This window comes from Astatotilapia calliptera, chromosome 20, assembly GCF_964374335.1.
Source record: "Astatotilapia calliptera chromosome 20, fAstCal68.1, whole genome shotgun sequence".
In the NCBI taxonomy this organism is placed as follows: Eukaryota; Metazoa; Chordata; class Actinopteri; order Cichliformes; family Cichlidae; genus Astatotilapia; species Astatotilapia calliptera.
Genome location: NC_137441.1, coordinates 6,405,807 through 6,431,900, shown reverse-complemented (window position 1 = coordinate 6,431,900; position 26,094 = coordinate 6,405,807). Strand labels below are relative to the sequence as shown.

General features: G+C 41.4%; 1 protein-coding gene across 5 annotated transcripts; it reads left to right on the top strand.

The window, feature by feature from the left end:
• The first annotated feature begins 6,428 nt into the window (after nucleotides 1-6,428).
• On the top strand, nucleotides 6,429-25,796 carry nfatc2a (nuclear factor of activated T cells 2a). Of its 5 annotated transcripts, none has more exons than XM_026153473.2 (10): nucleotides 6,429-8,499; nucleotides 8,883-9,804; nucleotides 9,911-10,079; nucleotides 12,423-12,625; nucleotides 12,725-12,897; nucleotides 14,574-14,714; nucleotides 16,558-16,613; nucleotides 16,709-16,841; nucleotides 16,965-17,645; nucleotides 23,872-25,796. In XM_026153473.2, exons 1-10 carry the CDS (start codon nucleotides 8,367-8,369, stop codon nucleotides 23,925-23,927), a joined length of 2,667 nt encoding a protein of 888 aa, XP_026009258.2. In that variant the 5' UTR covers nucleotides 6,429-8,366; the 3' UTR covers nucleotides 23,928-25,796. The 5 variants fall into 5 exon arrangements, with proteins under 5 accessions (XP_026009258.2, XP_026009259.2, XP_026009256.2 ...); XM_026153474.2 differs by having other exon boundaries at nucleotides 6,431-7,165; nucleotides 16,709-16,868; XM_026153471.2 differs by having other exon boundaries at nucleotides 6,432-8,499; nucleotides 16,709-16,868.
• The last annotated feature ends 298 nt before the right edge of the window (nucleotides 25,797-26,094 follow it).

Below are 26,094 nucleotides of genomic sequence, written 5' to 3'. Positions count from 1 at the left end.
GGCAGGAAAGTACACTGTGCTGTCTTGTTTCTGGATCTAAGTCATTTGATTCAGTGGCTCAAGGATTGCCCCTGAAAAAAGCACTTTAATGCTACTCTTGGTCCTGAGGCTGTTAGGCTAAAGGATTTTGAAATTATTTTGTAAATTGAACTCTGTGTTTATGTAGAGGACCCTAAATTTGTTAACCCTAAAGTTAACTAAGGGTGTGCCGCAGGGCTCTATTGTGGGGCCTATTTTATTGCCTTGTTTTATGAATGCTTTAGTAAAGAACATTCCTGCGAAAATACATTTTTATGCTGACGATACTGTCATGTACACACATGCTGCCTCTGTGGGGCAGGCAGGCTGGATTTCACTCATTCATTACAAACTGTATTTAAAAGTGATTTTTAAATATTTAACAAAATTTATGTTCCTGCCTGCAGGAATTTGATGATTTGATGCAGGAATTTGTGACATCTGATGGTAAATGAAGGGGTACATACTTACCAGTATATGATTAGATGACAAGTTTCTCTTTAATGTAGATGTCACAAATCTTCTTTGAGTTCTAAGCTCAAAGTAAAGTTTGTTTGTTCTTTTTAGAAACTAAAGTTAATTTATTTTTTATTATAAGAAAAAAAATGTTTTATTGTACTGTGGATTATTTTATTACAAAGCTTGTCACTTACCATGTCTTTATGATTTGGTAGTTTGGCCATCAAATACAACTTGCAGAAAACAGCACTGGTATATTTCTCTTCTATATTTGACCTTTGTACCCTTCTCTGTCTCAGTACCAACAGTTACAATTAACGAGGGTGTTTGTTTTTGTTACTATGCACACCGGACATGGCATAATTTACAAAAAACCTAAACTTAAACATGGATATATATTTGGTGGTGAATTTAAAGGCATCACAAATGAGCACCACTTTAGCTCAATAGGTGAGCATTGCCAGAGTGCAGCAGCCCAGGTTTGAGTGTGACCCTTGGCCCTTTGCTGTGTGTCTTCCCCCTTCACTGGTCTACTATCCAATAAAATAAAAAATAAAAAAGGGGATGAAGGAGATTTCTTGATTATTTTTCTTGAGAGGCCACTGATAAGGCTACTTGTATACTCTATTTTATGTTGGTTTCTTTTAGAGCTTTTGAGATGTTTTGAGTAGATATGGCTGCTACCTAAGCCAGGCCTCTCCTGCAAAAGAGATTTGCTCTCAATGGGACTTCCTTGTTAAATAAAGGTGATAACTGTAATCCCTTTTGCTCAGCGTTGCCTAACCAAACGTCAGTGGTCAGCAACAGGCTATGATAAGAAGAGTATATAAAGAAAACATTTGTGAATGAAACTTTAATGCTTTCATTTCCTCTGAGCGATCCTTGTTAATGGAGTTTGGATTGAAACCAAATTATGTTTGTCTGCTGAAGCAATCCTGGCTTCTCTGGTTGTGTTCCACTTCAGTTTCTGATGAGGTGCAAGTTACACAGGACACACAGAGCCTGGATGTTTGGCTCTCTCTCACCAGAGGAGGGAGTCCCTGGTACCTAGAGACACTTCTGTTTTCCATTCATGGTCACGACCTGCATGTTTTAATCTTATTTCAGTCTTAATGAGAAATAATATAACACAAAATATCATCTGACTTTATTAGAAATATTATCACAGCTCATAAAATCCATAACTTGGTGGAAAACGCATCTGTTTTAAATCAATGTCCATGCTCTGTGAGAATTTTTAGAAGCAACCTTATTAATTGTTCATGTAAGTTAAAAGTGTTTGTGTTTGCTTGGCATTTCAGCTCAAGGATTAAACAGGACTAGATTCTCAGTCATAAAACCTTTTCCTTTTTTCAAAATGCAGTCAAGCGCCTCAGAACGGCATGTTCAAATTAAAACTACAGTGTTTATCCAACTTTTTTTTCTTGTTCCATGCCCAAATGCGTAAGTTATACCATTAAAAGAAACCATTTAACTTAATCTGTCCCATGAAAACTGAAATTCCACTCCAGAATCAACAGAGCTGCCTGCTAACCTCAACATTTTGGTCTTTCCTCCTGTCCCGATGCCAGCTACAGAGCTCCTGCTGGCTCGCTGCCAAGTTCACTATCCAGTTAACAATCTCAGTAAATCTTCAAATTAACATTTAGTATTTCACAAGATTTTGACTTTAAGGCTTTGAAAAAAAAGGTAGCATATAGCTTTTATGTAACAGATCTAAGCTAATTACCACAACATCGCTGCATTTTATCTTTGGCACTTCAACACATGAATTTGTTTCCAGCTTGGAAACATCCTCCACACAGCTCCCAGTGGAACAGCGCAAGAGAGAAGCAGACTATCATGAATCTGCTACAGAATATACCACCAGCTGTAACAGGCCCCTGACTAGAGTGGTTAATACAAATGATAGCATGGAAACATGTGGGATCTATACCCAACTTTAAGGCCAAGGCAGCCACATCAACGAGGTCCCAAAGCCATTGCCAATTTCCTACAGACAACACTAACTTCTGCTGCATGGTTTCAGCCTGAGGTCAGCCTTGCTTCTGGATTGGTTAAAGGCATAATGAATTCGCGCAATAGACCAAATTTGAATAACACTCCTAGGATTATAGCCCACATTAAGCTTATCTGCTGAGCTGCTTTGAAATAACAGAAACCATTGACGGATTATTTGAAACGACACAAAATAATGAACACGCCACTGCAGATGAATTGTTTACTACTCGCTGTTATTGCTCTGTGTAAACACTGGATTTTGGCAATGACAGGCTCCTCACAGAAACTTTGCAAGGCATGAACACACACCCTTCTCTGACACTATTTATAACCCTGTGGGCCTGGAATGCTTTGATTTGTCTCGGCACCCACCACTGTTAAAGAAGGGCTGCATATGTGTTTCGCTGCCTCTCCCAGCGATCACTAATGACATTGGGTAATACCTCCCAAACTAATCAAACAAAACCGCCCAAAACACTTCAAGACTTTCGTTGCAGTATAAGTAAAAAAAAAAGAAAAAAGGAGTGATTAGTTGTGATTGTTGAGCCCAAAATACCTTCAATTGTTGTTATAAATGGAGTTGTAATAGGAGGAGTAAGGTTTTTTTTAGCTGCAGTTTTGGATAGGATTTATTTAACTTTGTTATGACTACCAAATATTGACTTTTATGCTTTCATTTTTGCACTGATAATAGATAGAGAGAGAGATCTAATGAAACACTGCTGAGTTGAACTGGAAACTTCAAGACGACAGACAGAAAGAAGTGTCGACAAGGGGGGCGATGTTGTTTCGTGAGATTTTATGTGGTGCTGAAAAGGGGAAAATCCGTGAGCTGCAGTCTGCCACTTTTCCACTGGATTTAAGACACTTGAATTCTTTCTACAGACATTCCAGTATTGATCAGAATCCTATTACATAATGAGCTGGTTTCGTCCAGCGTGGATGTATGTAGTTTCCATGTTAGTGGAACATATTAGTTCATTTGCACGATTTGGAAAAAGAAGGACAATGTTTTCCACAGATCTCAAGTTGTGGCAGGAAGGAAATAAAGATTCTTTATTGCACAATGACAAGGCAGCACTGCCCAAACTGAAATCTTGTCAGTAGTGGTCTCGCCAGCCACCGCAGCACTTGTCTAATATCTGGTGATACTTGTGAAACACATTCTAATTTTTTAAGGCTTCCACATCATTAAAAGGCGATCCATAAATGTTTGAGGTGTGCGCTGACAGCTTCTGCAATAAGTTTTGAAAATGATTCCTTTGTGCTAATATTAAAGTCATATTTATTTTGCTTCGTGTCACTTCACTTAGATGTTTGACTTGACAGAAGAACGTGGGGCGGGGGATTCAACTGGGTACCTTCCATTCTTGCAGAGACTTGCTATCTCCAGTCTTTGGATTGAGCTAACTGCCAGTTTTCTCTGGCCTTTTTTTTTTTTGCAGGGTACCAACATGTCAGTGGTGTCAGTCTTCTCATATGATTGTTTTTTGGTATTTAGCCATTGTTTGCATGCTTTAAACGGTGTATGACATGGACTTAAGCCCACTAAAACTAATAAACCTGTTGATATACTGTTATGTTTTTAATTTTCTTTCTTTGTTATGGTCTGTATCCTGCTGCTCACCTGAGAAAATTTACAGTTACTCCACTTATTGTCACGAGGTGAAAAGTTCAGAGCTATTGCAAAATAGAAAGCAGCTATACTTTACCTGGCAAGTAAGAGAGGTGATCAAAAGACCCAAACAAAGTCAAAAGTCCATGCTTTTCATTGACCCCTGAATTTCCTGGGAGAGCTTTCCATTGGACAATTTAATATTTCCATATGCTTGGTTTTAGGAGCTCAGCGGCACATGTTACCCTTGGAAAACTCTAACAGGGCAGTGCTCTAACCCAGACAACTTTACCTCAATTAGCTCTTTAACAGTGATGGAAAATACTGCATGACCTTGGAAAAACTGGGCTCATGAAAAAAAAAAAAACGGAAGTGCAAACTCGACTGTCTGGACACAGGCAGTTTTCCTTTCTTAAGCCTGTGCCATATTCATTTACTCATTCATGATTTAAGTTGCATAAGTGTTCCGTAACAGGGGAGGAATTTAGAGCTGGTAGACGAGCCTGCTGGATGGTTACCCCCAAAACGTATGCTCTGGCCACTGTGGTTTACAGACTCATTGCAGTCACCTTGTTCGCCCAGCTGTCTAGCACAAACTCCCTAACACAGACTGATCAATATCTCAATCCAAAATAAATCCTCTGATTACACCCCCCTCTCTCTCTCAAGTACACACATTTTCCTCTGACTGGCCTTGGGACTAATATGACTAACGTAAGCATGGGATCACTCCCTGAGGTTATACTGAGGCTCGGCATTCCAAATGTAGATGCAGTCTGAGACAAAGCAAATGTGCTTTTTAAATTTGCTTTAACCGGTAACGTTAACATGAACTGGACATGTCATCACTCCTGTGTTCCAGCAGCACAATGTGTTAGCTAATGCAATTTTAAAGGCTATATCTGAACTTGCTGAAAACCATTCTGCTAACTAAAGAAGTGAGACATTTGACTGTTTGAGCTGGAGCACCTTTGTGGGTTTGGTTACAAATATAGTCTCAAAATAGCCAAACACACACAAAATCTTTTGAAACACTTCAGATTGTTCTTATTATAAATGAAGACTGTTCAGTGCCTGAAAGAAATTAAGAATTCATATAACAGTGTGCATAATTCCCTTTACAGAAGAGCGCATATGGTGGTAAGTAAGGACTAGAATACAAAGATAAGTGAGAAGTATCCTCGCAGGTCCTCAACCCCTACATCCCAGCAGTGCTGTTCTTTGAAGAAAGTAGTACATTGTACAATGAAATAGTATAAAAACTTCAGTTTTTCTGGCAAATTTTTATTTTGGGGGTATTTTGAACATACATACAAACTCCACAGATGTCATAAGTAACACACTACACTTAATGCAGCAGAGTAGGCTTGAGTTCTTGGCACTGACATGGTAATGTATAGTTTAACTTGGCTCTTCTCGATGGCTTATTCAGCATGTCTTCCTCTCCTGGGCAATATGTGAAAGTCTTAATGTTCTATTCCCAGTTTCTTAATTATGCAAATATATTCTGGATAAACTTCAGCTTCTTAAAAACATCGCAATTCATCACATATGGTCGTGAAACAGTAGCGGTTTAGCAGGAGCACTGATCTACAACGTAAACTTTTTCTCTCCTGTCCAAATGAAAAATAAAGACCTTTTGCTGCTAGGGGTGATTTATGACGATAAAACTTCAGAACCATTCTTCCTGAAGTTTTCTGTCAGTATTTGTTCAGAAGCTGGAAACCTCAGCAGGTAGATAGATGAGCCACCCCCCCCCCCCCTCCTGAATTCCCAAGAGTGCGATTTTAAGTTTTATGAGACGAGAAAAACTGTGCTGTGTGAAATATCATTCCTATTCATTATTTAGTGATTTATTCCAAAAAGATCACGTCTGGGAGTAAAAAGATGAAGTCTACAATGTAAAGTCCCATGTCTTTGTGACCTCAGGTGATCTCCCTCCACAATGCAGTAAATGAAGTTTCTTGGAATGAAGAAGTGAGCCTGTGATTTAGATGTCTGGCAGAAACCTTCATACATAACAAATCTTTAGCTCAGTTAAATCCAAAATAGCATTATTCTTCCTCTCCTCAAATGCTGGGTTATATAACTTCTATATGAATTATAAATGTGTCTACAGGTCTGTTGGGGACACGCTATGTCCTGGTCTTGTTCAGATTTTTTTCCAGCCAAGTATTAGAAGATGCAGCAGATTTCCATTTTAAAATGGAAATGGGTAGTAACGTCTTCCCACAATGGAAGCAATGGAATTCTCCATATTCCATGTTCAAAATTAGCCATAGCCTAAAAAAGGATTTAGTTTTTGCTCCAAAAAGCTACATCTTACTACTGCCTGGTCTCTCATAGTTCAAACTGAACTGTAGAAGAATGAGTAGGGTGAACTATGTTAAGTAAATTTCACATAGCGTAGCCTGTGATTAGACTTCAGAGCTATTTTTCATTTTTCTCTCTCTTTCCTACAATGTCCTACAGTAATTTCTTCATACCCACAATGAGGTTCTTGTGTGCTACTGTCTGAGAGAACCGCAGAAATGCCTTGGCGCAGGAGCTGGAGACGTCATGGATTCCTGAGTGTGGGGCTTTGCAGGAAAGCCCTGAGTCTCCGACATGGACCAGCTCCAGGTTTCCATGGCAAAGCCGCACAAACAGGAGGAAACACTGAGGGAATCCCGTTATTTTACAGCATTGGACCATTATAAACACCCAGAGCGGGGAAGGAAGCCGCTCTCGATACTCAAGTAATCCTTATAGAGCTCTAGGAAGAGGGGCTTCATACCAGAGCCACTGCTGATGCGGCCGCATGTTTTTGAACAGAAAAGGAGTTTGCGCGCAGCTGCCGTGTCGCAGCCTTAACTTGAACGTCTACAGAGTTTTTCTTTCCTGTTTTACTCCGCTTTCAGCATTTTAACCGAAGAGAGTTTCTTCTGCTATGGTTATTAGAGGACACTAGTTTTTCCAGATATTTCTTTCTTTTTTCTTTTTTTACATTCCTGTTTCCAGTTTTTTGTATCCAGATGTTCAGAGAGACTTGGAGGCTGGCACAGTACCACACCATGAGGTCGATGGATCAAGGTACTGCTGAAGTGTTGTGATTATCTGGTAATCAACCCATTTGATTTTTAATTTATAGACTAGTGTTAACTAGTGTGTTCATGCCTGAAATGCTGCAGTCATTTGTCGGCTGTCTGTCTAACATTTCGGAGACAGCTGGGATGTTGATGTTTGGCGCTTTAAATCAGCATACAGCGCGTGCTTTTGAAATCACGGTCGCCTACAAAGTTTTGATTGCCATTGAGAATTACTTGTTGGATTGCACGATGCTGATCGGGAGAAAGAAGGGCACTCTGCACAAGTCTACCAAATGCAACGTAGCAAAGACCGATAGGCTCATGCAGAGATTGATTTTCTCATCAGTTAATGAAAACTTGAAGATGCTATCGTCTTCTCTGATAGGGATACACGCTTTCCGTCTTCATTAAGGATTTAAACAAATAAGCCTATAATCAACGATGTAATAAAGTTGTGATTTCTATATAACACCACCAACGAGATCAGAAAAATTAAAGTTTACTGCCGTTGTTTAGCTTTTTGCTGACAGAGCAAATGCTACCGGTGTAAGGAACGCCCTGGTATGTGTGCTGCGTCGTGCGTAAATCCGGGGATACCCTCAGGAGAACCCGTGGGTTTTCAGTGACAATAAAACAGTACGTCACTACGAAATCCAGTCCGGGACAGGATTTATTGTTTGACGAGATAATGCATCAGATAAAATAAACGTTTATATTTTCAGCCATCTATCCTCTTTAATCTAAGTCCACGCAAAAGCGATGCACAACCGCGTTTTAATGGTAACTCAGCTTGACAGGTGTCGAACATAGTCGGCACCCTGCTATGTCACCATGTCAAACACCCGGGGGCAGCAACAGGCTGTGTAGCCCGTCAAATCAGTATTCTGTTTGATCTGAGCAGTTAATTCACGTCCAAACTGCACTTGCGCTTTTTGTTGTTTGACGCATCAGCATAGAGAGAAGGCGTGATCGGACTCTCGGGGATGAACATAAAGAGTTTGTATTCAGTGTGTAAATAGACCCGCCTCCGTACGAAAATAACCGCGGCGAACTGAACAGGAAACGTGTGCGCTTCACCTTCTGCTGCTCACCGATGCATGAATTGACAACAGGTTCCCCAAATCCACATCTACACCGCAATTCGCCGTCCACGTCCCTGCCGCTTCGTGTGAACTCAGAGGAGTAGTTAGGAAAAAAATAGACAGATGACCTCCTTTTACGACGAAAAAGATTTGGTGGAAGAGCTCAGTCGAGTCAGCTGCCCCGATGAGGATTTGCAGTTTGAGTACCTGTTTGAATATGAGCCGCCGTGCAGTGACTTTGCAGGGGGGCACCAAGGTTTGTCCGAGACTTTTCTTTTTGGCACTCTGAGTTGGCTTGCCTTTCTCTTTCTCTGCTGTGTTGACCACTAGCGAGGCCTTTAAAGTTGCTTAATGTGAATGAAATGAAAAATGAGGAAGTAAAGTTGACTTCGCAATGAGGATTCTGACGCCTCGCCATGTGAAAAAAAAAGAGTCAATATTTCAGCTGATAACTGTATACTTGAGCTAAAAATAACCTGTGTTGTTTTTGAAAAGAAACACGTCTTTGATTAAGATTCATTCATTCATTGAGTGATATTGGTAAAGAAAAACATGCGCTTTTCTTTAAAAACAAACATATGCCCGTTTCTCTTTCAAATGTGTGCATTGTAATAAATGTAAACATTTTGTTCCCTGCAGATGACTCCAACCTTGGACCCCCAAAAGTCCTCAGTCCTGAATCTGAGCAGGCTTACCCCTTGGAGGAGACCTCACCCTATGGTATCAAGTCGTGCAGCCCCGCCTACAGTGAGCACATCGAAGTTCTCACAGGATACGAGAACCAGGAAGCCAGAAACTACCTGGACAGTACCCGACCTGCAGCCTTGAGCCCTCGCATTGAAATCACCCCCTCACGTGAGCACTACAGTCATGGTCGGGACTCTCTGCAGAACCACCATCTAAACATTAGCCCCAGACCTACCCTTACTGTCCCGGGCCATGAAAACCTTGCCTACCGTGAGCCCCAGTGCCTGAGTCCTGCCAGCAGCAATTCCTCCACCAGCTGGCACTCTGAGAACTATTCTCCCTGGGCGTCACCTTGCGTCTCCCCAAGCAGTGCGCAGAACCCTGGAGATCTCTGCCCTCGATTGCAGAACATCCACACTGGCTCCCCTCGCACCTCCCCAGGCACCTCTCCTCACACCAGCCTAGGTGACGACGGCCTCGGACCCCGTTCTCCCTCACCAAGACCAGGCTCTCGCTCCACCTCCCCACAGGGAAAACGCACCTACGACATGTACAGAAACCCAGGATTAATCCCTGGGCACCGGTCCCGCAGTCCTTCCCCCAATAACGGCCATGAAGATCACAACATAGGCGCCCACTATACACACACCAGCCTTACTGATGCCATGAATGGTTTTGGCACCAATCATCCAAACCTGGTTCCCACTAAAATAGTGAAGACATCCAACCAGGTTTACACTCTGTATCCAGAGAATCATGGCGATGGGAACTACATGGTGTCCTGTGATCAGGACATAAAGACCAAACCTGCTGCAGAGCCTTTCTTTGTTATTCCTTCAGTCTGGCCCAAGCCTTTGGTTTCCAGCCTCTGCAGGTAAATTGGCCATGAAGTGAGGCTTCACTCCGATAAGCTCCCACTCTCCATGTGTGTTTATTTATGCAATAATTCTATAATTTTATGAATAATTAATATTTTGCAGCATCCCTGTGGCTTCTCTCCCACCGCTGGAATGGCCGATTCCTCGTCGCACCGACCAGTATGAACTGCACATTGATGTGCAGCCTAAACCACATCACAGAGCTCACTATGAAACAGAAGGAAGCAGGGGTGCAGTCAAAGCCCCCACGGGAGGACATCCTGTTGTGCAGGTATGGCCAAAAGCATCACTATAAAAAAATTAAGTAAAATTCTTAAGCCTATGATTTATTTTTAAGTACTAAATCAGTAAATATGAATAAATCTGTTTTTTACTTTGGTGAATAACCATATGAAGTCATGTTGTCAGGGTTATTCATAAAAGTGCACATTCATAGTTATTTCCATTCCCATATTTTGGGCTCTACTTCAGTAGTCTAATGATTCACAGCTAAACCTAATCCTTATTTTTCTTATACTGGTCTGCCAACTTTCTTCCGATTGGCTGGCCCTTGTAAACAGGAGGTTTGAACACGGGTGGAGATTCTGTGTTCACATACAGAGCTGTGTGCCTCAAATCGTTGTATTACAGGTGTCCGTTTAACTGACATCATACAGAACCAAGCACAGAAAAAAGTGCCTAGAACGGTTTTTAAGAGCAGTCTGAATTCTGTTATCGTCCACCGCTGTGACAGTATACACAGCAGCAAAGTAAGGAATAAGGAAACTAGTAACAGTTCCGCTTTAAATTAGCCGTCCAGCTCGAGAGCCTCAGGCAACCCTGGTGGGAGGGCTTGCGTGTAATAGTATTTCCTACTCATTATACACTCGGCGGTAGTGGTGGTATTGTTGCCCGGGGTCATCTGTATGAAAATGAGTCTGTGTTAGTTATTGTGGCTACTGTCATGGCACCTCTCCATTTTTTTTCACTTTCTAAAACAAATTGAAATAGCTGCTGTAACCCCAGAAAAATGACGCATTGAAACCAGGGTGCACACTCAGGACAACCCTCGGGTCACTCATCAACTCTAACACTCAGATTTTTTTTTTTCTTTTTGGTGTTAAAGCTTAAAATAGTCTGCAATAGTGCACCTTCGCCATATGGTTTTAACCACATGTACATATTTGTTCTCATGCTGTTCTGACTTCCTCTTGCACTCTGTGTAAGAGGTTTTGACTGTGTGGTTCTTGCGTTAGCTGCGTTGAAGTATCGAAGCGTTCAGCCCCTATGTGTAGAAACTGAATACGGCCTGTGGTTATAATGATTGCAGACGAAAATGAAAAATACTAATATTTTAGTTTTTCTCTAGTCACAAAATAAGATTCAAATATCCACTTTAAAATTAGCCTTGACACAGTTACAGCTGGGGTCCATAAATAGATACAACTTCCTTTTCTTTGTGTTACTGTGGCAACATTTCACTGCTGTGTTTGTCTGTGACTGTGGGGACTTTGTGGAAATTAAGCTTCTAATGCTTCTTTTCCATTTTATGCCCATCCCCAAAGGCCTCACCCTGAGGTCAGTTCTGCCTGCTTTGCCGGCCAATCAGATGGTCAGGCCTGGCTAGCCACGGTTGCACTCCTTCACCTCCTCTTTCCCTTCCTCTGCCCTTCTTTCACTCTCTGTGTCCCCCCCTCCCTCCTTCTCTTCTTCTCTTTGCCTCTCTCTAAGCTTCTTGCCCTCCACTTTACTTTTCCTACACTGCGCTCTGTCATGACTCACGGGTCCTGCCAATGCCATGACGACTGGCCGGCTGCTCACATGGCCTTTTGAGTGTTTGCAGTCAGCTTCCTTCTGTTTGGAGGGGAGCATGCTCATTCATGTTGCCATAGCTTCTGTTCACACTGAGCAGCTGCTGTCAAGCCTGACAGTTGCATCCACTGAGATGATAATTTCTTCAAACAAGTTGATTTTTTTTTCCCTGACCGCAGTTAAACGGAGCTCTTTTGAATGGAAATTATGTTTCGAAACAACTTTAAATTAACTTTGCGTGTTGCAGGCTAATGGCAGAGGGACCCGAAGCCTTTTTTTTTTCCATTACCCACAATCCAATTCATGTTTGTGCTCTATGATAAAGGTTATGCACTACACAGTTTGCATAAAAACAGCATTTAGATGCAAGTTGATGCTTTGTGGTTTTTGCAGGTTTCCTTAGGAGGCAGTCACAGGTTAAAAGTAGCATCTTGGTCTTTTCATGTTCGCGGTTTAATCAATATGGTACTTGTCATTTCAGCTAAACTTTAAAAGATAGAATCCCCGCTTAATCCTTCATCCCATCGGAAAGAACAAGCACAAGGCCGTAGGATTTGAGCTCTCTGCTGGCTTCCGTTCAAGGCTGCAGAAAAAAGACTCATGTGTTTGCACGTGGGTCTGACACAGATTTGCCATCACTGGAGGGGGGGGGGGCAACATCTGGAAATGCAGAGTTAGAGAAAGCGGTTATGGAGAAGCACAACCAGTTAAACGTGACTGAAATATTTCCTTCGTACTGTATCTCTGCTTCCTTGCTTTCCAGAGGATGCTTTAAGTTAAAAAAAGAAAAGAAAATGACTGAGTGCTATTTCTTCGTTTACAGTTACATGGCTATAGAGGCAAGGAGCCTCTTGGCCTGCAGATTTTTATCGGTACAGCTGACGAGCGCATCCTCAAGCCTCATGCCTTTTACCAAGTCCACCGCATCACTGGCAAAACAGTTACGACCACCAGCTTCGAAAAGATTATCAACGGCACCAAAGTCCTCGAGATCCCGCTGGAGCCAAAGAACAACATGAAAGCAATGTGAGATAAGCATAGTGTCCACTTTTAAACCCCAGATCTGTCTTTTCGCAGTCTAATGTTTTAAATATTAAAGTTCTGAACATTTCGTTCTCGTCGCAGCATCGACTGTGCTGGGATCCTGAAGCTCAGGAACGCCGACATCGAGCTGAGGAAGGGCGAGACGGACGTCGGTCGGAAAAACACCAGAGTCCGACTTGTGTTTCGCGTGCACATACCTCAGCCCGGAGGACAGCATGTCTCTCTCCAGGTGGCCTCACATCCCATTGAGTGCTGTAAGTAGCTGCACACAATTACATTTAACAATATGTTTTATTTTTGCGTTATTGTAACTACTAATATCGTCCTGATAGACCACGAGCTTTTTGAATTTCAGCATGTGCACTTCCCATTGAGGTCAAACTGCTTTTCAAGAGTTAACAAAACTTCATACAAAACAAACATAAAAAAAAGAACCCACATTCAAATGAGTTTGGAGCTTGCCTGATAGTATGAAAGACCTCTTTATGCTACCAGGGCTTCCATCCAGTTGGTGGGCACAGCATGTGACAGTGTCTGTGTACCTGTTTGTATGTGCACAGTAGTAAAGTCTGTGTTTGGGTACATCAGCGAATGTGTACACAGTGTTATTAAAGCACCTGGTGTAATCAAAACTCAAACAAGAAGGGCCTTTATCTGGCTTTAATCAACACCCTGGTCAAGTGTTGCACCATCTGCTTGCAATATGCTCCTGCCATTGTAAAAAGTCATGATGCAGAATACAATATTATGTTGTAAGTATTTTTTTCCATCTGCTCGCGGATCACAGATGGGGAGAAACAACAGTTACTACCTCTTTTTTTTTTTTTTTTTTTTTTTAAAAGGTGAATTTCTGAAAAATCATTGTATGTGAAAACCAATCGAGCGTAAAGCAGCGCACAGTAACACCTGTGCTGCATCTGTCAGGCGTATTGTTAAGCAGAGGGTCAGTGATGGGGTGTTTGAGGAGATGAGGCACCTGCTTGTGTCATCCTCTTTGTTCTACCCTTTTTCAGTGTAGTAGGTTGAACCGGCCGATTTAAAGGTCAGCGGCGTGTTTGTCAGTAGCTCAGTTCCCATCAGTAAATGTGGAGATTCAGCTGAACAGGAGATACGGCTGAACTGATGACAATAGGGCACCAGTGAGGAACTGTCTTGTTTTTTTTTAAAAAGATGAATAAATGAATACAAAGCTGATGGCTACGGGAATATTATCTGTTTCCCTTTAACATATACATATTACATAACATGTCCATTTCCAGTTAAGCAGGTGTATTTCTTTCCGCACGTTTGAGTATTGTATGCATTTTTGTATCGGCCTCATCTAAACGTTCAATTCGGTTCTCATATTTCAATCAACTGGAAATATTTGTCCGATTGAATGATTTGACTGCACAGCACATTTACAGTTTTTAGAGGTTGCATCATTCTTTTCGGTGTTAGTTTTATTTTGTTCTTTGTGTCTGTACGGTACTTGATTGTAAATGGGCTGAGACAGCAACAACTCCCCTTTGCTCTTGCAGGTTGTGATTTGACTGATTTTAAGCTTCGGCTGATTAAAACCGAAAGCACTGGGTGAGATTGTTGAATGACTCAGCATCAAATGTTTAGTGCCAAACACTGTCACTTCTTGGTAATGAGTTGTTTTGCATTTGTGAGAAATCAATAGTGAACTTTCAGATCATCTGTTACATGCTTTTTTTTTTTTTCTTTTCTGCAGTATTGGGCTATGACTAAAAATTGGTTATGTAGTCTGTGATATGTCAGAGCTGGGGAAAACTGCCAATACCTGCTGCATAGCATCCAAGTAACAGCATAGAAAGCAAAGAAGTTCACAAAAACAAAGAAAAACAGAAAATCCACACACTGGAGAAAGTGACACCAGTAGAAAGGCAGTAAATGTTGCATGCCACCCTTTTGTGTGTCCCTGCAGCTCAGCGTTCAGCTCACGAGCTTCCCATGGTCGAGAAGCAGGACATGGACAGCTGCTCTGTTCTGGGTGGCCAGCAGATGATCCTGACTGGGCAGAACTTCAGCTCCGATTCCAAGGTCATTTTTATGGAGAAAACACAGGGTAAGCGGCATTCCAAAAACATGCTTTGCTTTCAAACCAAATCAGTGACTGAATTCATAAAATCTTTGTGGTGTCTGTCGATTTGTCAATTCCACTGTTGCACAACATTGTGTGACAGTAACAACACGACACGAACGACAACTAATGAGTCATAATTGGCCGTGTCTGTGCACGAGGTCATAGCTGTTACGTGTCTTCGCTTTCATTTAATAGATGAATCTGCGTGAATTATTTGCATGATCTGAAGGATAACGCTGCTGCCTGACTTCCTTTTGACCTTTTCTCCCTCACCTTCATGTCTTATCAGTCACACGGGCCTCTCGTTATTTGATCAATGGTGTCACATAAAAGTTTGTTTTATTTGTTGAAACAAATGGACGGAACAAAAGGATTTATTTTTAGCAGCGAGGAAGTGCAGTAATTTTTCTTGCCTTCTGACATTTTTACGCCAGACTGAAGCATTTGTACTATGATTGGGAGCTTTTATGGTTCTTGTCTTAGGTCAAAGGTCAGAAGTTCTGTTGTTCTGGGTTTCCCTTATTTTGATTAAATGGCATCAATGCTGTATTTTTAAATCTACAGGCTACCTAAAATAAAACTTGGACATGCACATCGCAGGTGCTTCCCCTCCTCTCCTCCTTCTTCTTCTTCTTTGGGGTTCCCTGCTGCTGTGTTATGAAACAACAGCAATGGATAGTAATACAGAGATGGAAAAAGAAATCTTACAAAGAGGGGTTGCCGATGTTTTGAAGAGTTTGTGTATGACACAAAGTTCTGGATCAGTGAGGCTGTGAAATCCCTCTGAATCCCTCAGCTGCTATTGGCTGGAGCTCCCCTGACTCCTGTGCTTGGACAGGGAAAGCTGTACGGAGAGAAGGAAAGCTTCTCTGTCCAAGTAAATTTTCTTTCTCTGTTTCCAGCTCCATTCCTTGCCCCCTTTCCCCCCCCTCCACATGCAATTATCTCCAAAAGTACACGCAGTCAGGGGTATCCCTTGGAGTAGAATTGCAACAAAATGCAAACAAATAGAAATGCCAAGAAAGCAGAAATGGTCACGTTTTGTAGCAGTGGAGAAAGTTGATCATAAAAAGAAAGCTAAGAAAAAAAGTTGTCAACATGTGTGGAATCCCCCCTTTTCTCCTGCTGACTCATTTTAGCCATGTGTTATTAATTCACAATCTGACAGAGGGTTTCCCAACTGCACTCCAAACAGAACTCGCTGCAGCACATGTCCTGTCATGTGTTGGGGCATGTGGAGTTTACGTTCGCAGGCACATGTTGTTTTCAACTTTTGCACATAAATGACAGCTGCATTTAAATCTAATGAAGTGTGAGATAACGTAAACCTTTACCGCCATAGATATAATCCAAGGTGTTTCACCTTGTTACGTTACTATTTAGTCGGCTCAGGATGTTCAAAAGTCACATGTCTTTCCGAACAATGGAAGGCTGTATGTGTGTTTGGGGTAAACCTACCGATCCTCTATTGTTGGGCGTGCGTTGTGGGGTAAGAGGAAGTGGTTTCAAAAGTGATATCATCTCCAAGCACAAAGATGCCTTTTCTGTCGACATGAACTGTAACTCAAATGGGACTCGTGGGGACATACAGTAGATTTGTCTAGTAATGCACGTCCCTACGTTTGAATTGGTGAAATAAAATAAGCAAAAATACACTTGAAAAAGAAAGAAAATTAATTTCTCAATCGTTTTAGTTTCACCGGTTTCCAAATTTGCACGTTGTCAAGTACATCTGGAAGCAATCGACCTCACTTACCCTGTAGAATTAATTACCACATGTTCTTAAGTGTAATTAGGTTTTCGCTTTCTCTTTCCTTCTTTCTAGATGGGCAGCAAATCTGGGAAATGGAAGCAACGGTGGATAAAGACAAAAGCCAACCTGTATGTATTAAACATGACACTTAAATTCTGGATATCTACCCTTTAGTTCAAATAAATGAATCACTTTCAGTACATAATAGAGCATTGTCTTGTAGAGTATGCTGTTTGTGGAGGTGCCGCCCTACCGGGATGCATCTGTCTGCCATCCTGTCAAAGTAAACTTCTACGTCATCAATGGCAAAAGAAAGCGCAGCCAGCCTCAGCATTTCACCTACACACCACTGGCATGTAAGAATGCTGCTCAGCCTCTTTTTGGTATGCTTTTTTCACATACTGCTTTTAAAGAATTATATTTAAATGATTTTCGTGGTATTGTTCACAGCCATCTTACTCATTTTTTCCCCTCCTCAGCTCCATCCATTAAGACGGAGCCTATAGATGAGTATGAAGCAGAGCGCATGGGCTTTGCCATGCCTCAAATCTTGGGCTTATCTCCTCATTCCTACTACCATAGCCCACGTGGCATTCTCCACCCAGACAATGGCCTGGTCTCTGGCATGGCTCCCTGCCAGCGCCTCAGCTCCAGCCTTCCAAACCAGGATGCACGTTTCCAGCAGCAGAGCCCGGCCATCGTGTACTCACGTGGAGGCAAGAGTCTGAGTGGCAGCCCTGCTATGTGGCAGACCGGAGGGATGATGCCTGACCCCCACAGATCGGTCCTGGTCCACACGGGCTCCCCGGCTCAGTCTGTGGGGCCAATCAATGCAGGTCAACACCCCTCTATCATCCAGTTCTCTCCCACCAACCACCACCTGATCCGAGCAGGTGAACCTCAACCCCTTACTGGGCCTCAACCTGACAACCAGCAGATCATATACTGCGATAGCTATTCCCCACAGGCAGCTGCCACCCATTCACCCACACCCCCCCAGGTAGCAGTAACCCACCCGCAGCACTACCCCACCGTGATTCAGCAGCAGAAAGGCAGAACTCCAGCTGGGACGGGGCAGATGGACGCTTCGGCAGATGGACAGAGACGAGTGACTGTCAAGGAAGAGAATTTGGACCAGGCCTACCTAGATGATGGTGAGTGTAAGTTAATGCTTTTATACTCAGTGTGAGTGGTCAATTGCAGCTTGTGTCTGAGTCTCCAGATTCAGGGCCAGACAACGTGATCGATAGGTGCAGTTCCGATTTGATAAGATCCACTAACAAAGATATGACTTTTCCCAAGAACAATTCAAGGATATTTACAGTATCTCCTTTTCACATATCCTGATCCAGTCTGTGTGCTATAGTATTCCTCTGAACAAAGCCAGCAGAACAAACTCGCACTGTTAAAACAATCCTTGCCGGGAGGTGCAGTTATGTTCCATTCAAGGTGGAAATAACAGGGATTGTGAGTCATATGTTTATACTTGTGCTTGTCAACCCCACTACCCTCTGACAAAATTAATGTCAGGCCACATCCAGCAGCAGGCATGAGGTTATACCTCTTCCTTAGAATTTCTCCAAACCTCCAATCTTTTAAAATAAAACGAGCAGCTCTGAACGCGGTGCAGTATTTTTCTTACCTTTGGTTTTTGTCAGCCGGGTGGTTTTTAAAGTTAGACTTTGCTCGTCAATGCTCTGCTCCATTCAAAAATGCTCATTCTGCTGGTCGTAGGGGTTCATCTGGCACTGGCAAACATCAGGAAATGAGCTTTTTCATGCATTAAAGACAGGGCGAGAGGGAGAAAAAAGTGTCACTGTGCTGACCGCCCGGACATGTTGACACTGTTATGAAGTGAAAAACAACTTCCATGGCAACCATTGTCAAACAGTGGAACGTGCTGCCTGGGAGAACTGGGGAAAGCCTTTTTGTTTGTTATAGTTGGCCAGGATTTCTCCTTGGCCCTATGCCCCTCAATTCTGTCGGGGAGCCCACCAGAGGTTTAGGTTTTTTCCAACCACGGGATTCTGCCAATCTGGCACAAGAAATTCCTATTTGCAGCTGCTGTCCTCCAGAGATCCCGCCTGATCCCTGTAAGATAGCAGGAGGGTGGAGGGTAGTTCGCAGGAAAAGGGAAGGAGCTGTGTGTGTTTGCACATGTGCGTGCTTCAATGGAAAAAATGAAACGAAGAAAAAAGGCTAGCAATGGAATTTGTGTTTTTTGGATGGAACTTGCAGGATTTTCCTCCACAGTAAACAGCAACAGGGCTGTGAGCTGGTGAATTAACAAGGAGTTAGAGAAATGGTCAAACTGGGGCCCTCTTTCATCCTCCCATCATCAAAAGCTGATGACGGTCAGTCATTTTCCCCAGGTGCCCCTGCTTGAGTTTAACTTTAACCCTTTATCTCATGAAAACTACTTGCAGTTCCTGGGATTAAAAACTGTCTTTTATTAATCTGAGCGTCAAGTGATTTTACAATTTTCAATATGACAATGCCAGTTCTATAAGTTCACACCATTCCTGAATGTAAAAACCTTATTAACCTTATGTAGCATTTGTAGCTCAATTGCTCTGCCATTGTCTTATCGCTCCCAACAGATGACATGCCACCTACGCATGCCATCATTGCTATTTAGTGAGAAAAAGAGGGGGGATTACCCAAGAGTCAAAACATTTTTAGGGGGTGAGAAGATAGGTGAGGCAGAAAAAATCCCTTCCAGTTTGAGTGGAAGGTTGTTGAAGTTTGATCCTGACCGCATAACACTCATTTATGTTAGGTAAAAAAGTGTTTTATAGCCCTAAGTGAGATTGTCAACATTACTCATCAAGCCATGTGTTAAAGTCTATAGTCATTTTTGAAAAAGAGGTGATGCCACATCCTGGTATCGTCACACTGTTGTGGTCCGTAACTGTCACATCTCAGAGGGACTTTAAAGTGTGTCAACTCCAGAGACGAGTGTTGAATGAAAACCCGCTATTTGTTCTCTTACAAAGTGTGGCTTCTAATTTCTCCCATGCAGAGGGCTTGAATTTTTATGCCCTTCGAAAAGTTCCCGTGCCCTCTGCTGGTATTCAGACGTGACCGTTCTTCTGTTGACTGGTATTTATTTACATTATCTAGTCAACTTGGTGAAAGATGCCTGTCAGAGCCTGCCTTGTTATGAACCGCAAAGGTCAAGAATCACCCCCATCAGTTACTACATATCATATAGTTTGTCAGAGCAAAAATAGAACAACTGGCACAGCGTACAAAGGCTGAAAGTGACAGATTTGGTGGGTGTGGAATAAAGCCTGGAGGCAGTGGAGCAGGTGAAATTGTTCCAGCAGGTAGAGATCAGCGCAGGAAAGATAAAGCACATAGCAACAGCCTGGTGGACGTGCATTAGTCTCAGCTCACTTACATCTCATTTGAAAGACTTAAAGACTCAATCGCGCCCTTCCAGATGCGATTATGCTACAATACAGCTTTAAAATCTGCAGTCTGCACTGTGTGTAATACGAATACGGTAATGCGAATTGTTTTTTGTTTTTTTAAACCTGTCCAGTCCGACATTTTTAGCAAGCAGAATCATGGTCTGAATGCTTCGTTGTGCCAAACACATTTTCTTTGCCAAAAGGAGCACTATAGACTCTCTGTTTATTTATTTTATTTTATTATTTGCATTAATATCAGAGTGGGTATTATGCTGGAGCAGACATGGGGGGAAGGCCAGGTTGGCTAAAGTAAGGAGAAGGTGGCGGAGGAATAGAAAAAGAGGAAAAAGGGGTGGGGGCGACAAAAGTCTATTCAATTCAATTTTATTTATACAGTGCCAAATCATGGCCCTTTATATTGTAAGGTAGACCCTACAATAATACATACAGAGAAAAACCCAGCAATCATATGACCCCCTATGATCAGGCACTTTGGTGACAGTGGGAAGGAAAAACTCCCTTTTAACAGGTAGAAAGCTCCAGCAGAACCAGGCTCAGGGAGGGGCGGCTGCCGTGACTGGTTGGGGTGAGAGAAGGAAGACGGGACAAAAGACATGCTGTCTAGGATGAATCTAACAGACATGCTGGGTCTCCAACTGCTGCATCAGCACCTGAAAGACAAAACAACCTCTGTTTGTTTTGTCTTTCAGGTGCTGAAAATCTGCAGTCTGCACTGTGTGCAGTACGAATACAGCAAGGGAGTAATTTATTTTAATTCAAACTGCTCCTGAATGCTAATGTGCAACAAAATGTATTAAACCAAAAAGGATTTAACACCTATAAAAAATCTTCTTTTTTTTTTAACTTAAGGCTCAATCTGACAGTTGGACTCTCATAGGAACAGAAAATGAATTATGGAGAAAATGTCTTCATGCAAATCAGATTCAAATCGGTCCCTTCATGCCAGCGTCAAGAAAAATAACAATAACACTCGCGAGCAGGTTTTTTCACTGTGTGTGTGTGTGCGTGTGAGCTTTGGTTGAAAATGCAAGCTTGTCACTCTAAGTGCTGACACACCAGAACTGTAGTTAGAATAGCAGTTAGATGTCAGTCCGATCCCTCCACTTTCTCTTTTCAGTGGATGTGTTTTTAGCTTCAGTGTCATTGCAGTGAAATAAGAGCTTCATTTAAATAGATTCGGTCATATGAAAATATTAAAAATACTGTATGTCCAAACATGTACACTGTATGAACATGCAGATACTTGCAGATGCACAAACGCACACATTCCAGCTCACAACAGGCAACTGAGTCAGCTACTGTACAGAGTTTCCCCTTTCTCTCCCTCCCTTTCTCTCCCCTCTCTTCCCACCTTTGGTTGGTAAACAGTCCAGCTCATTGGTATAGAACTCAGGAGCCAGACACTCACCTATTGAACAGACTAGTCTGAGTGTTCCCTAGGCCTGCCTCAAATTGCCAGTGTGTGCCAACCCTTCATTCGAATCAGTAAAGCCCCACTGTATGTTGCTCCTCTGTGGCACTCTTGCTCCTTCTCTAAGCTGGTTTTATACTCAGGAAAAATCCTGTGGCACTGCTGGATAGATGAAAGTTTCTTTAAGGCATTGGGTGTCAGAGGGAATTCCACTACAGACTAAAATAAACAGGGAGGCCGATGTTGTGACGACAGCAGAGCATCCAGTTTGGCTACTCCTGCAGTGCTGGAAGTCTCAGAAGTTGCTTTGGCTGAAAAAATGCACTCAGCGCTGAGCTGCTCTTTCACAAAGGAAGACAAGGGAGAGGCTGAGAGAAAGAAACAAAGACTGGGTTAAGGTTAAAGGTACTTTAAGTTTGAATTAGAATTATAGTTTGTATCCCCTAAAAACCACACAACACTCCACCAAAAACGAGTCAGAAAAACAAACCAAAAAACATAACACGACTCTTCCTAGCTTCTAATATATTTTGTGGTCTTCGGTTTGCTCTGTGCCTGCTCAGAAGTGCAGCTGTGTGGGTGAGATAATGTCAGACATTGTTTTACATGAGCTTAAATGTAGTCGCACCCTTAGCTTTGACACTATGTAAATAAAAGATGGAAATAGAACATACACAGTTGGGCTGAACTGAGTTAATCTATCTTTATCTAAAGCAAGATGGCAGTTTTTTTTCTAACAGTGGTTAGAAAATCAGATTTGAATATTTCATATTCGTAGGTGTGAAGTTACAGAGGCAGCTTAATATCTTAATATATATCAACTTTTTTGTATTCTTGTCAATGGATAATTATTACATATGTAGCCCAATGAGCATGAGCAAGTCATTTTCTGTAAGGTTAGAAAGAAGGCAACTTATGTTAACCTTGGGTTCCCACAACACAATAATAACTCAAATGTTTCATTCATAGATGACATTTTATTGGGTTCATGTATGATTTGCTGATTTCACAGACACTGAAATACCAACTTCAACAGTAACAGTAAATGGCATAAAAAAGTACATATTGCAACGTACTATTTTGTGTATTAGGAATAACAAGTCATGAAAATTATGACTGTTGTGCCATACACAAAAATGCAGATGTCTCACTATCTGGATCCTGCTGCTGTAGCACCGCACGAAGCTGCAGGTAGTTAATAAAATCAGAGGAAAGACTCCTACAAACAGCTGTAAGCCAAAAACTCGCTCAGAGCAGAAAAACCCAGCATGTTTTTTATTCGAGTGGCATGAAATTAAAGGTAAAAATGTGTGTGAAAGTTGGGTATCCTTATAAATGACACAAGTAAACATATTACTCCTTGTTTGGGTTCTTATAAAAAAAATGACTGACAGCTTAGGTGACTGGTTAGCATGCTTTTATTCCCTAAACTAAGCTAATTGGCTCACGGCTGTAGTGGGTTTCTTGTTTACCCTGTTAATAAGGAGGCATATTTCCTAAATAAAACATCTGACTAAGGTGTATTTAATGAGGAATACCAAGTCAAATAGAATCAGAAGCATCCTTTTAAAAAAGAATGAAAAAAACAAACTCTAGCAGAAAACTCTGCAAACCTGACAGACTGCTATACGAACTACGCTAGCTGGATAATCACAGTTTAACGGTTCAATAAGCCAATACTAAAATGAAGGCTATTACCATGGTTACAGAATCACAGGCATAATATGCTCTGTAATGGCTTTGTCACAGGCAAGAAGCTTTTTTTGGTCCTCTTTGAAATACTTTTATTACTCATCCGTCCTAATGACTTCCCCGGGGCATAGTGGAAGCAATGGCACCAGCCTATAATGTCTGAGAGCCAGAGTGTACACAGTAGGCTGCCAGATAAACACCATAGCTCAACACAGACGGCATGGCATTTGTGAAGCAGTGACATATTACACATAGTCATCATTCCTAGCTTCTTAACGCTGAACTACCTAAGCAGGCAGGAAGTTTAAGTAAGACTATACAGCAAGTAGTTACACTTCCTTGTCTCTACTATTTGGCTGTTTTACTCAGCAGATAAAAACAAAACTCCATGAACTCAAACCTGTGCTGCTGAGAGAGATAAACAACTGCACCTATTATGTGTGTATTTATTATTATTTCGAATGCAAGTTGTATGCCCCCCCACACACACAGTGCTCCTATTTTTAGAGCTGTGACACCATGAAAGTTTCCATTTCAACCCCCTTCCTCTGCTGTCGGTGTGTGTTTACACACACTTGTAATCGGCTGAGCAACAACCAGCAATTGCTTGCTACCTCTAGAGGTTACTCTATATAAATGCAGCATTTGTCTACCCTCCATCGACGCCCTTCACAGGATATCAGTCAGACTGTAAATGTTCTCACTGAGGAATATTTCCAATAGGAATGTTATCAATGTCACTGTTTTACGTTGTCAGGAAGGCATTGTTTTCTTATCATTTGGAAATTTCTTTGTGAAACTGATCGCGTCAGTGTCTGATATTGGCGTCTTTATTTTTCTTTGCAGTGAATGAAATCATAAGAAAGGATCTGACGGGCGTTCAGGCCAGAGGTCAGACATAGAGGAGGGACTCCAGCAGGAAATGACAACATACCCTTACCCCCCCACCCCGCCGACAAACAAACAGACAGACAGACATTAACGGGCAGTCCATCGAGGTGACGCATTTCCACTACCAATCAGACCTTCTCTTCCTTATTTTCGCTACCCATGGTGATAGAAATATGGCTGCTGTGTTTGTTTTGGATGTTTTCCTGCCATAAACATTTGGCAAACAGAAGATTTCATTTGACCCGTAATGTCTGCCATCAACACCCGACAGGTTTCCAACAGATAACACCACTGAGGAAAGGCAGAAAATTGTGCCTTACGTTGTTCATGATGTTTTTCAGGTGGAAACACTGTTTATAACCAAAGAGAAAAAACATAAAATGTTGAAGTCCACAAACAGCATAGCCATAATGTCCAGACAAGAAAGCCGCACCGGTTTGCCTTATCATAAAAGACGACATCAACAGGTTAATGTCGCGATGTAAAGTCATCACACGTACAACGTTCTTTGTTTTTTGGTCATTTTTTCCATCCTTTGTGCACAAAGTGCGTGTTTTGTCTTTTTGTATGTATTTTTTTACATGTAAAGATTGACCAAAGCTTACGTGTTGATCATCTCATTTTAAGTGCAGTTTTCTTGTGAAGCGCACACTGCTGCCTTAAGCATATACAAATGAACTGTTGTGACATCTCCTAATATGCACTGTTTTTCAGAATGGGATTTCAATGTTTATTATTATTATTTTTATATATTATTTGTGAATAATGCACCGTTTCCTATTCATATAGTATATATTCAATTATATCCAGGTGCCAAGATAGCTTTATGGGGACGTGTGCTTCATTTTGAAATGATTTCCATGCACAATAGTTGAGGTTTTATTTCCCAATATTGCAGCTAACAATCTAACTTAAGTCTGACTCATGCAAACTAAAGTGAGATCATTTGATTTAATTTGATATTTTGTTCTTTTTTAAAAAATTGTAATAACAACTCAGCAACAAAATGTCCAAAGTTTAAACTGTGTATTGTTTTGTGAATAGCTGCATTTTGAATTTATCCACAATGGCCATCATTATGCTTGGAGCTACTTGCCTGTCTATTCAGAACTATTGTGCTTGCAGATGCAAAGAGCATAGAAATTATTTTCTGTAATTGCCATAAAACATAAGCACAAAATAGCTATACAGTCAGGATTACCAATGTGCTCATATATCTCGCCTTAAATAGAAAAGCACAAGTTTAAGTGTAATTCTGAGTGAACAGTAGTACATTAAATACAAAGTGCCAGTTATGTAACTCTAAAGCAGTAAAATTACATTAAAGTAAAATGTAGGCCTGAGTCGCAAGAGTTAGCACTTGATGTGGACCTATTTGATAGAAAATAACTATATTTTGTTATATTCGTAAAGCTAATATTGATCATTTAAGGATATTTCTCATTGAGCCAGTGCAGTACAAGTGCATCTGACATTTCTTGAATGTAATTTGTATGAAACACCTTTTTCCCCTTTTGTGTAAATAGTAAATAAAGCGTTAAGAGAAGTAATTTGTTGTCATATATCATTTTCTCTCTTTTTCTTTAGAATACACATATGTTGTCTTTGTTTTATTGCCATGTATCTGTAATCTGAAGGGATTTACATTAACCTTACCTATAGTAGTTTTATAGTATATTTTTGTCTGTCTTATTATTTTACATCCTATGGTAATGGAAATGTTATTAATACTGTCTTATTCAATTTTCTATGATGAGAATTGTCATCAATCTGTTTGAGCCTTTGTGCCTCTAAAAAATTTAAATTAAATAATAAAAAAAACCTATTGATGCCATTTTTGTATTCCTGAATGAAGCAATAAATAATCCCGCCACACATTATGATGGTGTTTGTTTAAATGTGTCACTTTTCCTATTAATGGAGTGAATGAATAATTTAACATGCATTTAGATTCTGATCAACCTTAAATATTCTGGGCATATAAGCTAAAACGGTCTCTTCATTTTCGAGAGGAAAATTGTAAATTAATAGACCCAAAGAAGACAGTGACTCATCAACTACTCCCTTCCTGTACTGCGCCAGGGACAGATGTAGTCCTATTCATTGGAGACTCTGTATGTTTGCTAATAGCTTATACGGAATGAAAATATCCAGAACTCGACCCTTTGAATGTCATGC

Bases quoted from the DNA above. Each gene is read 5' to 3' on its own strand.
- nfatc2a (XM_026153471.2), top strand. From the start codon at position 8,367: ATGACCTCCTTTTACGACGAAAAAGATTTGGTGGAAGAGCTCAGTCGA. The intron at 9,805-9,910 runs GTAAATTGGCCA...AATATTTTGCAG, and splicing joins TTGGTTTCCAGCCTCTGCAG to CATCCCTGTGGCTTCTCTCC. The intron at 12,898-14,573 runs GTAAGTAGCTGC...GTGTCCCTGCAG, and splicing joins CTCACATCCCATTGAGTGCT to CTCAGCGTTCAGCTCACGAG.